At 42.3% G+C, this 15,167-nt stretch overlaps 1 protein-coding gene across 4 annotated transcripts in view; it reads right to left on the minus strand.

The window, feature by feature from the left end:
* The window catches only part of SREK1 (splicing regulatory glutamic acid and lysine rich protein 1), a 37,633-nt gene extending 27,162 nt beyond the window's left edge, over window positions 1–10,471 (minus strand). For 2 of the 4 annotated variants that reach the window (XM_060761577.2, XM_060761576.2), the window contains exons 1-2: window positions 10,250–10,471; window positions 4,116–4,249 (exon numbers count right to left, since the gene is read on the minus strand). In XM_060761577.2, coding sequence (XP_060617560.2) covers window positions 4,116–4,249; window positions 10,250–10,410 — 295 coding nt within the window. In that variant the 5' untranslated portion in view covers window positions 10,411–10,471. Of the gene's footprint in view, window positions 1–4,115; window positions 4,250–10,249 lie in introns of those variants that run through there. The other 2 variants (XM_067464578.1, XM_060761578.2) reach the window with 2 other exon arrangements.
* Window positions 10,472–15,167: the final 4,696 nt, after the last annotated feature.

The raw sequence follows: 15,167 nt of genomic DNA on the forward strand, positions 1-15,167 counted from the left end.
GCACCGCCTTTGACAAAGGAACTCCTTTTTCCAAAGTGAGAAAAAATGCTTGCCCAGCTCCCTCTTTTATTCTGGCCCTCTATCTAGCCGGAAGATGTTTTAGGTAGCGTTAGCATTGAGAAGACAATAAAAGAGGGCTGGACAGACTCTCGGTGTTAGGCTGCAACAGTGTGTCTGCAGTTATAAGTACAACTGTGCTGGGGGGGAAAGGATTTTGCTCTAGCCGATCCTAATGTAATTGTGTGACCCTGCCTACAACAGGGGAGATAAAAAGCATCAGCCTCTAGAATCCCTTGGTGAGAATGTATGAACAGAAAACAGAAAGAAAATGAAAAATCAGTCTGCCCCTCCAAATACCACCAACTTGTTCAAAAACCATAGGCTTGAATATTAAACTACACAAATAGAAATAATTTAAGAAGTAGAGGCTGGTGAAAGCAAAGTAATCATAGAATCATAGAATCAAAGAGTTGGAAGAGACCTCATGGGCCATCCAGTCCAACCCCCTGCCAAGAAGCAGGAATATTGCATTCAAATCACCCCTGACAAATGGCCATCCAGCCTCTGCTTAAAAGCTTCCAAAGAAGGAGCCTCCACCACACTCCGGGGCAGAGAGTTCCACTGCTGAACGGCTCTCACAGTCAGGAAGTTCTTCCTAATGTTCAGATGGAATCTCCTTTAAATGTATTTTGGAAGAAGCTTTCGAGTGATTTCAAGAAGATTCAAAATGTTTTTTATTGCTTATGTAAGGCTTACCTAACATGGTTGTTTCATGGCACATGCACATATTGTTAGGTTCACATGACAAGTTTGCTAAAACATATTGGCCCACATTTCTTTTCTGTGGTACAGGAATCTATCCCTACTCTTCCCATGCTATTTTTGTTTCTGGCACTCCAAAGTTTCTGTTTTAAAATGTATAACTAAGGAACATATCTATTTTGTTAACTGAGGTATACCTGGGAAATTTTTGCATGTTTGGAAAAATGTTTACAAATAAATGTTACATTTGTCACATTAAAACATTTCTATTAATACTTAACTAGGACATGACTGTGTAAAGTAATTATTAATGCAAGAAAATTACAGGTATTTTTAATTCTGAAGACATGCAGATGGAATTCTATTAATCCTTTGATGTAGAAAATAACATTACCAATGTGCCAGTAAATATTTTCACCTCTTCTGGATTAGAAAAAGGATACTCTAATATGTCTAAAGTTCATATTATTGGAATATATACTATAAACTCATGTAGAAATATTGGTCAAAAAGTCAACCCAAAAAACCTGGGTTGACTTATCTACAGGTCAATGTGAGTTTCTTAAGTCTTATCCAAAAAGGAACTATCTCCTTCTCGGAGTAGAATGGCAAAAGGCAAGAAGAACCTGTCCATTCCAGGAGTACCTAAAAGCACCAACCACATTTACTCTCTCTGCCAAGGCACGGCTTCACGTCTATCTGAATGTCTGTCGGGGGAGGGGGGGGGGGAATGGCGGTAGCATTCAGCAATGACCCTCATGGGTTATACCCCATAATTCTGGCCCCCAAACCTGGCCTCAACTTATAAATGAGGCCGACCGATACAAGAGTATATATGCTATGTCCTGGAATTCCTAACTACCTAATTCAATAACATGCATTTACATGCATTTATCATATTTCAATCAGCCCTCCATGGCCATGTTTATGACTTTTCAGACAATATCTTTTATAGCTGAAGAAAGTGTAGATATCCTCTCCTAGGCACCTCAGGAGCAGTAATTCATATTTTATATGTGAGGTACAGAAGGATACCGCTGGCTCAAGAGCAGAAGATGAGAACTGTCCGTTCAATGAAAAATTTCTTCAACATGCAGCAAATGTGTAAATTGTAGGTATGAATTATTTTCAAAGTCTAACTTTCTGCAACTATAAAAATTTGGGGGCTGAACAAAAAGTTCATCAAGGTCACAGTTCTCATTTACATCATTCTGCCTCACCATTTCTTGAAGAGGTCTTCCTTTAAACATAAAATGAAGAAAACCTACACAGGACTGGGTGTTTCTGTGAACTTCCAGCTAGATCCAGTCTCAACCCCTCCCCCCCGACCTCCCAGCCCCCCTCTCCCCCCCCCCTTTGGGCAAAAAGCCCCAGGGCAGAAAATACACTTCTCAAGTTAATGGAATTCGCAGAAGTGCTGACTTACTATGTTCTTACCAATTTAATGGGTTTATGCTAGTTGGGCTAACAACTGGATTAAAGGCCTAAACCTGTAAATATCTTGTCTTAGTTACTTCTACAGGTTGGCACAGAACCCAGAGAATTTCCTGTCCTTTTTATGACTTCCCATTTGAATTCCAATGCCTATTTGTTCATTGCACCTGCAGGCCTAGTCTGCTGCAAATGTAAGGTAGTACAATTTCACTGTGATTTCCACCCCGTTCTAATCCTGTCTTTTCATTTTTGCCCAAACAATTAAGGATTAACTGCACTTCGGGATGTGATGAATGTTCTTGAGAATCTTCCTGTCTTCAAACAGGTTTATCGGGGGGAAATCTCTACCTCTAGCACTCTACAAAGCAGTAGCTAAGTACATAACTTTCTTCTTGGGCTATAAAACTGGAAGTCAGTTTCGTATATACAGCTAATACAGTCAAAACGATGACAGAAATTCTCTGGTTAGCTGAATATACAATGATGTCATCATGCATAATGGTAGAACATATTCTGCAGTACGACTTTGAAAATAACACCATTTCACACAAATATTGGCATGCTCCATTAAAGTCAGAGAACAGTCCATTTGCTAATCTTCCAACCTAAAGTTTGTGCTAAATGATTGGGATTGAATAATACGTCTTGTACAAACTTATTAATAAATGTGCTATATAATAATGTGCCTAGAAAAAAATATGATCCCAATTCATTTATAAGAATACCTCAGTTAATAAAGTCTCCAGCAGTCTTTTTATGTCCCCTCAAGCCCCTTCCCCTTTTCCCTCATAGTTGGAAGCTGTTTTAGCACAGTTGGCTTTGGAAGGATAGTGAATAAAGCCTGGAGAAACACAGATTTTAATGCAAAATTGTAGCAACATGTCAGCAGTAAACCATGCAATAAAAGCTTGAACTTTGAAAGAACGGGATTCTGCTCTAGCTGAGCTTACTGGTAAGGTGAGCGCCTGCTAACAGGCACAATAAGCAAGCTGCCTTCAGAATTCTTTACTGAGCATGCATGAATAGCAAAACAAGAAGAAAGGAGATAAACTTGCCTCACCATACACTTCCCATCATCCCCAGAATGTTAGAGAAGCATGTATATAGATAATTTTAGTCACTAAAATGGCAATCATAAGTGAAAGCTGGTGAAAGAAAAAAATCATCCCTGGATGGATCATCAAAGGAGCTTCCAAGTGGTCTCTAGAGATTTCAAAATGTTTTTGTTTACTAATGCGAGACCTGACTTGACCTAGTTATTTCATTTATACTTTTTTAATTCAAATTTTTAAAAATGCACATCATGTTGAATTGCTGTCTTTTGTGATGCAAGAATCTATTCCTATTATTTCCATGCTATTTCTTCTTCTGGTACCAATTGTTTTAAAGAAGTAATGCCCAGGAAGGCACCTGTGTATTCAACTAAAATATACCTGTATTACAGGCATTAGTGGCATGAGAGAAATTTAGCTTTCAATAAGGATAAGAAAGTAGTATTTTCACTCCCATTGTTTCAAAGAGATGTCACACAACACTCCCGCTGTAGCTTCAATTCCATCTGTGTTGCCTAACTCTGTATTATTCCACTGTATCAGGCAGATGGCAGGCTCATTTTAGGATGAAGTTGCTAGTGTGTAGTTTTAGGGAAAGCAGAATTGTTTGTCCTTGCAAAAGATAAATGCAATGCAACCATATTTTGCAAAGAGAAGATATCCAAACATATTAGACAAAAAAAATCAAAACAAATTTCTTCCCTTTTAAAAATGGTAATCACTGCCATGTCTCTCAAATAAAATTTCATTACAAGAAAAGCAAAGACACACATGATATTGATTCCATCCCAGTTACTGTAGGGGAAAAAAGGCAACAAACTGACAGAACAGAGACTAATAAAGCAAAAACATTTCTGAAATACCAACCTTCTGCACAGGGCACAACTATCAGAGCTCTGTCAATAAAAACCGTGTTTGTTAGATGCTGGGCCACACCAACACTTGATGATTCTCGAAACTTAATATAACATACTTTGGAGGAAAAAGCGAGTGGTGCATTGCTGAAAGAAAAAGAAAAGAAATTAGATACTGTAGTTTTATTTTGCCTTTTTCGCCCTACCCAAGCCAAAGAAAATGCTACAAACTGTAAAAATATGCAACGTGAATGAATGTTCTTCAGTATAATCTTAGTTGATACAGGACTGGTAAAAATGTTATATTCTACAGTTAATCAATCAGCTGGATTACTTTTCTTGGCATGCAGGATATATGTTGTTTTTTCCTAGAACCCTTTGATCCACCAATTGGATCTGGCACAAGACATATACAATCAGATTCCCACTTTTGCAGATTTCAGATTCATGGTTTTGATTATTGAAAGTTTGAAACTCTATCCCAATTCCTGAAGTTGTGGCTACCATATGAACATTAATACGACAGCTCCGTTCTCAGGAGATGAGCAAACAAGTTGTTTGGAAGGTAGGCCACACGTTTGTTTTGCCCTGTATTTCCCTTCCTTTTCCCAGGTCACAAAAGACACACAGGAAGAGAAGGAATCATCTCCACATGCCACTTCAGTTACCCTGTTGGGTCTGATTCATCTTTCTCTCCTAGGTGCCAAAAATGTCTGCATAATTCAGGCAAAGGAAGACAGATACAAGGGGACAGAAACACACAGCATACAGGAAGGAAAGAGGAACCAGGTTGGTAAATGATGTTGAAAGGGCCTGCACAGGGATAGTTCTTCCTTTTCTTCCTGTTTGCCATGTGTTTCTGTTCTATTGGGAGTTGTCTGGGGAGCCACAAACTGGGGGCCTCTGGTCCATGGGTTTCTCGTTGCTTAACCCTGTCCTAATATGATAAGGAACACAATGCTAGATAGAAAAGTAAGGTTCCTGCATCCTTGCCAGAACCCTACACAGAACGTTTTACTACGAATATGGATTTTCAGGGAAATTTTTCTAGGAGTCCTTTCACATTGCAGAATGATAATACAGTACAATGATTCCATTTCATCTGATATGGTTCCATACTATGGAATTCTGGGATTGATTGATTAATTTACTCTATTTTTACTCTGCTCTATCTCAACCCCAAAGGGGACTCAAAGCAGCTTCCAAATTGACAATAATTCAATGCCACAAGAAACGTAAGTATTTAATATGCATTATACATTAAAATCAATAAAAATAATAAAACCATAACACATCAACAATACATTAAATAAACTGTTAAAAACATAATGCAGAGACCCAAAAGTTTAGGGTAGGATATTCAGAATTCTCAACCAGAGAACTCTATAAAGTCTCATCAAACAACAAATTCCAGTATTTCATAGAATACAGTCATTGCAGTTTAAGTAGAATCACAGCACTGTAATTGTCTGGTTTGAAAGGGTCCTAGAGCTCTAAATAATGTGAACTGATTTAGCTATTTGGTTTAAATATTATGTTTGAACACATTTGAAGTTTTACTTTGAAATTACCTTAGTGGAATATCTGTAATGAAAGGATATACTTCACTTATAATTAACAAAAATAACTACAGTTGAAGGAGCACTTTTTAAAGGGCATATTCCTAATGAGAGCTATAGCTGATTAATTTGTTTAGGTTTTTCCTAACTCTCAGTATGGGATTCATCTTCAACCAACAGTTTATCCTGGTATGGCATACACCCCAGCAAGGGAAATAATGTATGTCACATTTAATTTCTTTTGCTGAGGTATCACTGTAATCCTTTTAGCTTCACTGGCACACTTACTGTTTGCACTACTTATTATTTCCATTTCAAACTGAGAAAATCTGATACAATTCAACTGACTCAACATTTCACTAAAGGACAGGTGTCTGTCCATCTGTTGGCACTGGGTATTTATTACTTATTTTTTATCTTCTCTTTTTCCCAATATGGGATTCAAGGCAGCTTACAGTAAAGGGAAATACATTTGTTTCAATTGGTTGTTTAAGTATAAAAAACTTTACCTGTCAAAACTATTTTAAAACTATTTTAAAAAATTACAAATTAATTTAACGCAATTTCAAAGAAGTTCAACATTCAGTAGAAAATACAATATACCTATTATTCATCTGTCCCAAACCAGTTAAAACCTGAAAGGGCATTAAAATAAAAAAGCCTTTGCCTGTAGGAAGAAAGTGGGGTGGAGAAGGGTGTAGCTGAGCCTCCATTAGGACTCAGGGCTATAACTAGGACCTACAACCAAGAAGGCTTTTTTCCGGTGTCTTCAACAAGTAGGCATGTAAGGGAAAGCTCTAAGGATAACAAGATTTAGGCATGTTCTTATGGAGAGATATGGGATTTCAGACAGTCTGGACCTAAGCCATAAACAGCGTTATAAATCATCACTGTCACTTTTAATTGTCCTGGAGTGATGGCCAAAAAAAGCTTGTTTAAAAAGAAAAAAGAAGTTATGTGATATATTTTTTAGCTATTTGTATTTGAGAAGCAAGAGATTTTGCAAAATAGAAAGAAGATTAACAGTGCATTCATGTGTGTATTTGTTCCTCTAAGCACTAGGGTTTGACAATGCTCATTTCTCTGGAATAAATAATAAATGATATAAAAACTATATTTAGCCCATCTAATGTAATTGACCGCACAACAGCCCAGAAAACTATTGACAAATATGTGTGTATGTGAGTGCGTGGTGTGTAACTTCTCCATGGAAAAATACAGGACCGTCTGCACTTGGAATTTACTTTTAGAAGCTATTGATTATATGAACAGTGTTGCGTTTAAGTACCTCATTCAATGTTGGTCAATCAACTAAACCATACACTGTGTATTTTAAAGTCTCAAAACAACCAACATAACTTTAGTTTCCCAATTTATAGTCAGAACCCTTCCAGACAGGGTCCATATCCCAGGATCTGATACCAGGTTTCGTATCTATCCCAGATTGTCTGGCAGTACTCATGTAATCCAGGTGAAAGCAGAAAACCTAGGATATAGGAACTGTCTGAGGGCCCTTCCACAGTCATATAACCCATAATATCAAGGTGGATAATAATCATTATCATCATCATCTTTATTTATGATGATGGAGACTTGGGGCGGCTAACATGATGCCAAGCCCAGAATTATAGTACAGCAAAATAAAATAAAATACAAACAGCAAATAACATCAAAATAAAATACAGAAAATCGGTAAAATGAAATAAACAGATGCAAAGTAACATGATGAAGAAATAAAATAAAAACATGGTGGGTAGGCCAAACCCCACAATATCTGCTTTGAACTTAATTATCTGAGTCCACACTGCCATATATTCCAGTTCAAAGAGGAAATTGTGGAATTTTATGCAGATGTGTGGAAGGAGCCTGGAAGGACCCTAGACAACTCTGTCTTATGTTGATTCAATAGGACTACGTAAATTCAATTTAGTCTATAGAAGGGAATCATGCAGCCCTTCCAAATACTGCTGGACAGCAAGTCAAATCAGCAGAAGGAACACTGCAGTCATCTCAAGGCCCACATTATTCCCACCCCAATCTAATTCCTTATTTTTCCTGTGGAATGAATAGGTCATGTAAATATAATGGCTTATGATATAATGTCCCCAAATGCTCTATTCTCAGGCTCTGATCTTTGCTGCTGTCTAAAATTTCTTTGAGAACTTCTAGACGTTTCATAAGCAATATTTAAGAAAGACCTAAAAACCCGGCTCTTCCGTTGTGCTTTTGGAGAATGACCACTAAGACAACCCATCTGGTTGTCTTAGCCTATAGCTGCCCTCAGAATAAAGCATCTCCCCTCCCCCTCCCCCCCCTCCCGCAAAAAAATGGCTAAATCCCATGGTTCCTCCCTGTTGGGCTCCTCTCCTAAAAATGCACTTTTATCCCTATCTCATTCAGAGTTTTAACTTTTTAACATTTTACCTCTTACATTTGGCCCGCCCTCTGTGTCTGGTTTTACTATGCTGCTTTATATTGCTGATTTTGTTATTTCATAACAAAAGAGAGGAGATCCCATCTGAACATGAGGAAGAACTTCCTGACTGTGAGAGCCGTTCAGCAGTGGAACTCTCTGCCCCGGAGTGTGGTGGAGGCTCCTTCTTTGGAAGCTTTTAAACAGAGGCTGGATGGCCATCTGTCAGGGGTGATTTGAATGCAATATTCCTGCTTCTTGGCAGGGGGTTGGACTGGATGGCCCATGAGGTCTCTTCCAACTCTTTGATTCTATGATTATGATGTATTTTTATTGTGTGTTTATTATGTTGTATTATTTTGGGCTTGGCCTCATGAAGACCTGGCTGTTTGAACAAGCATTTGATTAAACAGTGTAATTGAACATAGGAATACGGAATAATGGATGATGAGATTGGATTCTGATTTTACTGTTGAGGCGCTAATGATTGTTATACGGATGTTTAATGATTTATGTTACAATTGTTTTTGATTGCCCTACACTTGTCTCGTGATGTTTTGTATTGATGTTGTTCACTGCTTTGAGTCGTCTGAGGGCTGAGAAAAGTGGTATATAAATAAAGTAAATAAATATATATTTAAAGTAAATATTTATTTAAAGTAAATAAATAAATAATAATAATGTTAGCCTCCCCAAGTTCCCTTTGGGGAGATGGTAGCAGGCTATAAATAAAGTGTATTATTATACTATTATTTTGCTGTATTTCTTCCATTCTAAGACACACATTCCCCCCCCCCCCCCACATTTAAAATTGGGAGTGCACCCTGGAATCGCCAGTAGTGCTTTTTAATATTTCTACAAACAAAGGGCTGTTTTCATCAGTAGTCTTACAATCGATGGGAACTTGGGAGTTGCAGATATTAGATATTTCTAATCCCAATTAGAATCATAGAATCATAGAATCAAAGAGTTGGAAGAGACCTCATGGGCCATCCAGTCCAACCCCCTGCCAAGAAGCAGGAATATTGCATTCAAATCACCCCCGACAGATGGCCATCCAGCCTCTGTTTAAAAGCTTCCAAAGAAGGAGCCTCCACCACACTCCGGGGCAGAGAGTTCCACTGCTGAACGGCTCTCACAGTCAGGAAGTTCTTCCTCATGTTCAGATGGAATCTCCTCTCTTGTAGTTTGAAGCCATTGTTCCGCGTCCTAGTCTCCAGGGAAGCAGAAAACAAGCTTGCTCCCTCCTCCCTGTGGCTTCCTCTCACATATTTATACATGGCTATCATATCCCCTCTCAGCCTTCTCTTCTTCAGGCTAAACATGCCCAGCTCCTTAAGCCGTTCCTCATAGGGCTTGTTCTCCAGACCCTTGATCATTTTAGTCACCCTCCTCTGGACACATTCCAGCTTGTCAATATCTCTCTTGAATTGTGGTGCCCAGAATTGGACACAATATTCCAGGTGTGGTCTAACCAAAGCAGAATAGAGGGGTAGCATGACTTCCCTGGACGTAGACACTATGCTCCTATTGATGCAGGCCAAAATCCCACTGGCTTTTTTTTGCCGCCACATCACATTGTTGGCTCATGTTTAACTTGTTGTCCACGAGGACTCCAAGATCTTTTTCACACGTACTGCTCTCGAGCCAGGAATCCCCCATTCTCTATCTTTGCATTTCGTTTTTCCGTTAGTCTCAAATTGGATCCTAGCACAACCATTTAACCCTATTTGATATTCCTATCATATGCTAGTCCAGGGAAGGGCCAACTTGGGCCTTGCAGGTGTTTTGGACTCCAGCTCCCACCATTCCTAACAGCCTCAGGCCCCTTCCATTTCCCCCTCAGCCGCTTAAGCGGCTGAGGGGGAAAAGGAAAGGGCCTGAGACTGTTAGGAATGGTGGGAGCTGGAGTCCAAAACACCTGGAGGGAAGGCCGACGTTTATATTGAAGGACTTCGACGTCCCCCAGAAAAGAAACGGTCAAGGAGCCTCAGGAAAAGGGGCAGGGGGGAAAAAAACCGTCACCGGCCGCCATCTTAACTGTGGGCAGCCCTCCCCCGACTCAAGCAGAGCGGCTCTATGAAGGAAGCCGGCGAATGCCCGAAAGCAAGATGGCGGCGGGAGCATCCGGGTCATTCGGCGCTTTCCCTCTCCGCAGAGGCCCGCCGCACTTACTCCGGAGGGTAGAGGCGCAGCTCCTCGATGTCGCCTAGGAAACCGAAGAGGGTCCTCATCTGCTCGCTGGTCACCGCCGAGGACAAGTTGGTGACTTGGATCACCGAAGTCGGGGTCAAAGGGAAGCCGAGCGGCACCCCGATCCCACCGCTGTTCATCATGATGGCGGCGGGAGGGACTCTGCTGCTCGGCCCCTTCAGCCAGAAAGCGGAAGCGGAGAGGCGGAAGTCGCCGTAGAGTGGAGGGGAACGGGCGTCTCCTAGAGCGCCGCCAGGCTGCAGCACTAGGAGGTGACGTCACCGCCCCCAGGCAAGGCAAGAACAGTGGGGCTCTCTCAATGGATCTTTCAGGATTGAGCTCAACAGAGAATTCCAGCTCCTTAGTGCTACAGCTATTTGGGTTTTATATATATTATATTATATTATATTGTATATAGTAAATATATATATATATATATATATAGTAAATGAATGAATAAATAAAGGTAAAGGTAAAGGTAAAGGTAGTCCCCAGATATTAAGTCGTCATGTCTGACTCTGGGGTGTGGTGCTCATCTCCATTTCTAAGCCGAAGAGCCAGCGTTGTCCGTAGACACCTCCAAGGTCATGTGGCCGGCATGACTGCATGGAGCGCCGTTACCTTCCCGCCGGTTTTCGAACTGCTAGGTTGCATGTTTTCGAACTGCTAGGTTGGCAGAAGCTAGGTCTGACAGCGGAAGCTCACGCCGCTCCCCGGAATTGAACCTGCGACCTTTCGATCAACAAGCTCAGCAGCTCAGTGCTTTAACCCACTGTGCCACCGGGGGCTCAAAATAAATAAATAAATAAAGTAAGTGAGTAAATGAATAAATAAAGTATACAGTAAGAAATCAGACTCCGGCCTTGTCGTGGCGCTGGAGCTTGAGCACCTCAATGATGTCGCGAGTGAAACCATGAAGGGCCACCCAAGACGGGACGATCTTGGGAGTCTTTGTGTATACTCTCTCCCAACCTATTCAACTTGTATGCAGAACACATCATGCGATGTGCAGGGCTTGATGAATCCAAGGCTGGCGTTAAAATTGCTAGACGAAACAATAACAACTTAGATATGCAGATGATACCACTTTGATGGCCGAAAGTGAGGAGGAGCCGAGGAGCCTTCTAATCAAGGTGAAAGAAGAAAGCGCAAAAGCTGGATTGCAGTTAAACATTAAAAAGAAAAAAACAAGATTATGGCAACAAGAATGATTGACAACTGGGAGATAGAGGGAGAAAACATGGAGGCAGTGACAGACTTTGTATTTCTAGGCGCAAAGATTACTGCAGATGCAGACTGTGGCTAGGAAATCAGAAGACACTTACTTCTTGGGAGGAGAGCAATGTCCAATCTCGATAAAATAGTTTCAGACCGGGACATGGTACCGAGACGGTCTTGGTCGCCTTAGTGGATGATCTGCGCCGGGAGCTAGACGGGGGAGTGTGTCCCTGTTGGTGCTCCTGGACCTCTCAGCGGCCTTCGATACCGTCGACCACGGTATCCTTCTGGGGCGCCTTGCGGAAATGGGCCTTGGGGGCATTGCTTTGCAATGGCTCCAGTCATTCCTGGAGGGCCGCACCCAGAAGGTGTTATTGGGGGACTCCTGTTCCGCACCACAACCTTTGACTTGTGGGGTGCCACAGGGTTCCATACTGTCCCCCATGCTGTTTAATATCTACATGAAGCCGCTGGGTGAGATCATCCGGAGTTTCGGGGTGCGGTGTCATCTGTACGCAGATGATGTCCAACTCTGTCACTCCTTTCCACCTGCTACTAAGGAGGCTGTCGAGGTCCTGAACCGGTGCCTGGCCGCTGTAACGGTCTGGATGAGGGCGAACAAACTGAAATTAAATCCAGACAAGACAGAGGTACTCCTGGTCAGTCGCAAGGCCGAACGGGGTATAGGGTTACAGCCTGTGCTGGATGGGGTCGCACTCCCCTTGAAGGCGCAGGTTCGCAGCTTGGGTGTGACCCTGGACTCATCGTTGAGCCTGGATCCCCAGGTTTCAGCGGTGACCAGGGGAGCATTTGCACAGCTCAGGCTCGTGCGCCAGCTGCGCCCGTATCTCGGGAAGTCTGACTTGGCCACGGTGGTACACGCTCTGGTCACATCCCGCCATGACTACTGCAACGCTCTCTACGTGGGGCTGCCCTTGAAGACGGCCCGGAAGCTTCAGCTGGTTCAGCGCGCGGCAGCCATGTTACTAACTGGAGCGGGTGGCAGGGAGCACACAACGCCCTTGTTGTCCCAGCTCCACTGGCTGCCGATTTGCTACCGGACCCAATTCAAGATGCTGGTTTTGGCCTACAAAGCCCTAAACGGTTCCGGCCCAAAATACCTTTCGGACCGCATCTTGGCCTACGAGCCCACGAGGACCTTGAGATCGTCTGGGGAGGCCCTTCTCTCGATCCCACCTGCCTCACAGGCACGTCTGGCGGGGACGAGAGAGAGGGCCTTCTCGGTGGTGGCCCCCCGGCTGTGGAACACTCTCCCTGCAGAAATCAGACAGGCGCCCTCCCTCATGTCCTTCCGAAAAAGCCTCAAGACATGGCTGTTCGAGAAGGCATTTAATTAAGTGCTATAACAATGTGGTAAAGATGACTGGAACGGAACAAGGAATATGAGACTGGTTATGATTCCACTATGAGACGAAGCGGATTTTTAGTGTAGTCTGTAATTGTCGTATAGTTTATATGTTGTTGTAATTAGCCTTTTTGTAAATTGTCTTTATATGTATTGTACACCGCCATGAGTCGCCCTAATGGGCTGAGAATGGCGGTTAATAAATGCATCAAATAAATAGTAAAGAGTAGAGACATCAGACTGGCAACAAAGATCCGCCTAGTCAAAGCCATGGTATTCCCTGTAGTCACCTACGGATGTGAGAGCTGGACCTTAGGGAAGGCTGAGCGAAGGAAGATAGATGCTTTTGAGCTGTGGTGTTGGAGGAAACTTCTGAGAGTGCCTTGGACTGCAAGAAGATCCAACCAGTCCATCCTCCAGGAAATAAAGCCCAACTGCTCACTGAAGGGAAGGATACTAGAGACAAAGTTGAAGTACTTTGGCCACATCATGAGGAGACAGCAAAGCCTAGAGAAGACAATTATGCAGGGGAAAGTGGAAGGTAAAAGGAAGAGGGGCTGACCAAGGGCAAGATGGATGGATGGCATCCTTGAAGTGACTGGACTGACCTTGAAGGAGTTGGGGGTGGTGACGGGCGACAGGAAGCTCTGGCGTGGGCTGGTCCATGAGGTCACGAAGAGTCAGAGACGACTGAACGAATGAACAACAGTGCTACAGCTATATATATGCTCTGTGCATAATGAGTACCTTAAAAACAAAAGAACCAATGAACGAAATCACACCAAATTTGGCAACAAAACGTCTCACAACACAAGGAGTGACTATCACTCCAAAAAATATGATTTTGTCATTTGGGAGTTGTAGTTGCTGGGATTTATAGTTCACCTACAATCAATGATGGAGGTACACAGAGCTCCCATGACCAACAGAAAATACTGGAAGTGTTTGGTGGGCATGGACCTTGAGTTTGCGAGTTGTAGTTCACCTACATCCATCATTGTTTGTGGACTCAAACAATGATGGATCTGGACCAAACTTGGCACAAGCACTCAATACGCCCAAATATGAACACAGATGGAGTTCGGGGGAAATAGACCTTGACATTTGGGAGTTGTAGTCACTGGGATTCACAGTTTACCTACAACTAAAAGCATTCTGAACCCCACAAATGCCAGAATCGGGCCAAACTTCCCACACAGAACCCCCATGACCAACAGAAAATACTTAAGGCCATCCAATCCAACTCCCTTCATCAGGGCAAGAAAACGTAATCAAAGTCCTCCTGACAAAGGATCTACGAGGATCTTCCTCCAGGGGCAAACCAAGAATGGGTGACTTGGAAGTCCATGAACAGACTCAGAACTGGAGTTGGCAGATCAAAGGACAACCTGGCAAAATGGCACTACCTATAACAGGCATAGGCAAACTTGGTCCTCCAGGTGTTTTGAACTTCAACTCCCACAATTCTTGCAGCTCACAGCTCTTACCTTCAGGAATTTCTTCCTAATGTTTGTGTCCTAGTCTTAAGCAGCAGAAAGTAAGCTTGTCCCTCTCCTTAATGTGACATCCTTTCCAATATAGCACATCTGGATTTCAGTAAGGCCTTCAACAAGGTTTCCCGTGATCTTCTGGCAAGCAAATCAATCTAATGTGAGCTAGGCAAAACTACGATTAGATGAATCTGTAATTGGTTAAGTGAATGAACTCAAATGTTGTTCAGCAATGTTTTCTCTTCATCCTAGAAAGAAGTGATGACCGAGTGCTGCAGGATTCCGTCCTGGCCCGGTCCTGTTCAACATCTTTATTAATGACTTAGATGAAGGGTTAAAAGGTATGATCATCAAGTTTGCAGATAACACCGAATTGGGAAGAATAGCCAATACTCCAGAAGACAGGAGCAGAATTCAAAATGATCTTGGCAGATTAGAGAGATGGGCCAAAACTAACAAAATGAAGTTCAACAGGGACAAATGCAAGATACTGAACTTAGGCAGAAAAAATGAAATGCAAAGATACAGAATGGGGGATGCCTGGCTTAAAAGCAGTACACATAAAAACGATCTTGGGAGTCTTTGTGGACTAGTTAAATGTGAGCCAACAATGTCATGCAGTGTCAAAAAAAGCCAATGGAATTTTGGCCTGCATAAATAGGAGTCTAGTATCTATATCCAAGGAAGTCATGCTACCCCTCTATTCTGCCTTGGTCAGACCACACCTGGAATATTGTGTCCAGTTCTGAGCACTGTGATTGAAGGGAGATGTTGACAACCTGGAATGTGTCCAGAGGAGGGCGACTAAAATGATCAAGGATCTGGA

Source organism: Anolis sagrei, chromosome 2, assembly GCF_037176765.1.
Source record: "Anolis sagrei isolate rAnoSag1 chromosome 2, rAnoSag1.mat, whole genome shotgun sequence".
Classification (NCBI taxonomy): domain Eukaryota; kingdom Metazoa; phylum Chordata; class Lepidosauria; order Squamata; family Dactyloidae; genus Anolis; species Anolis sagrei.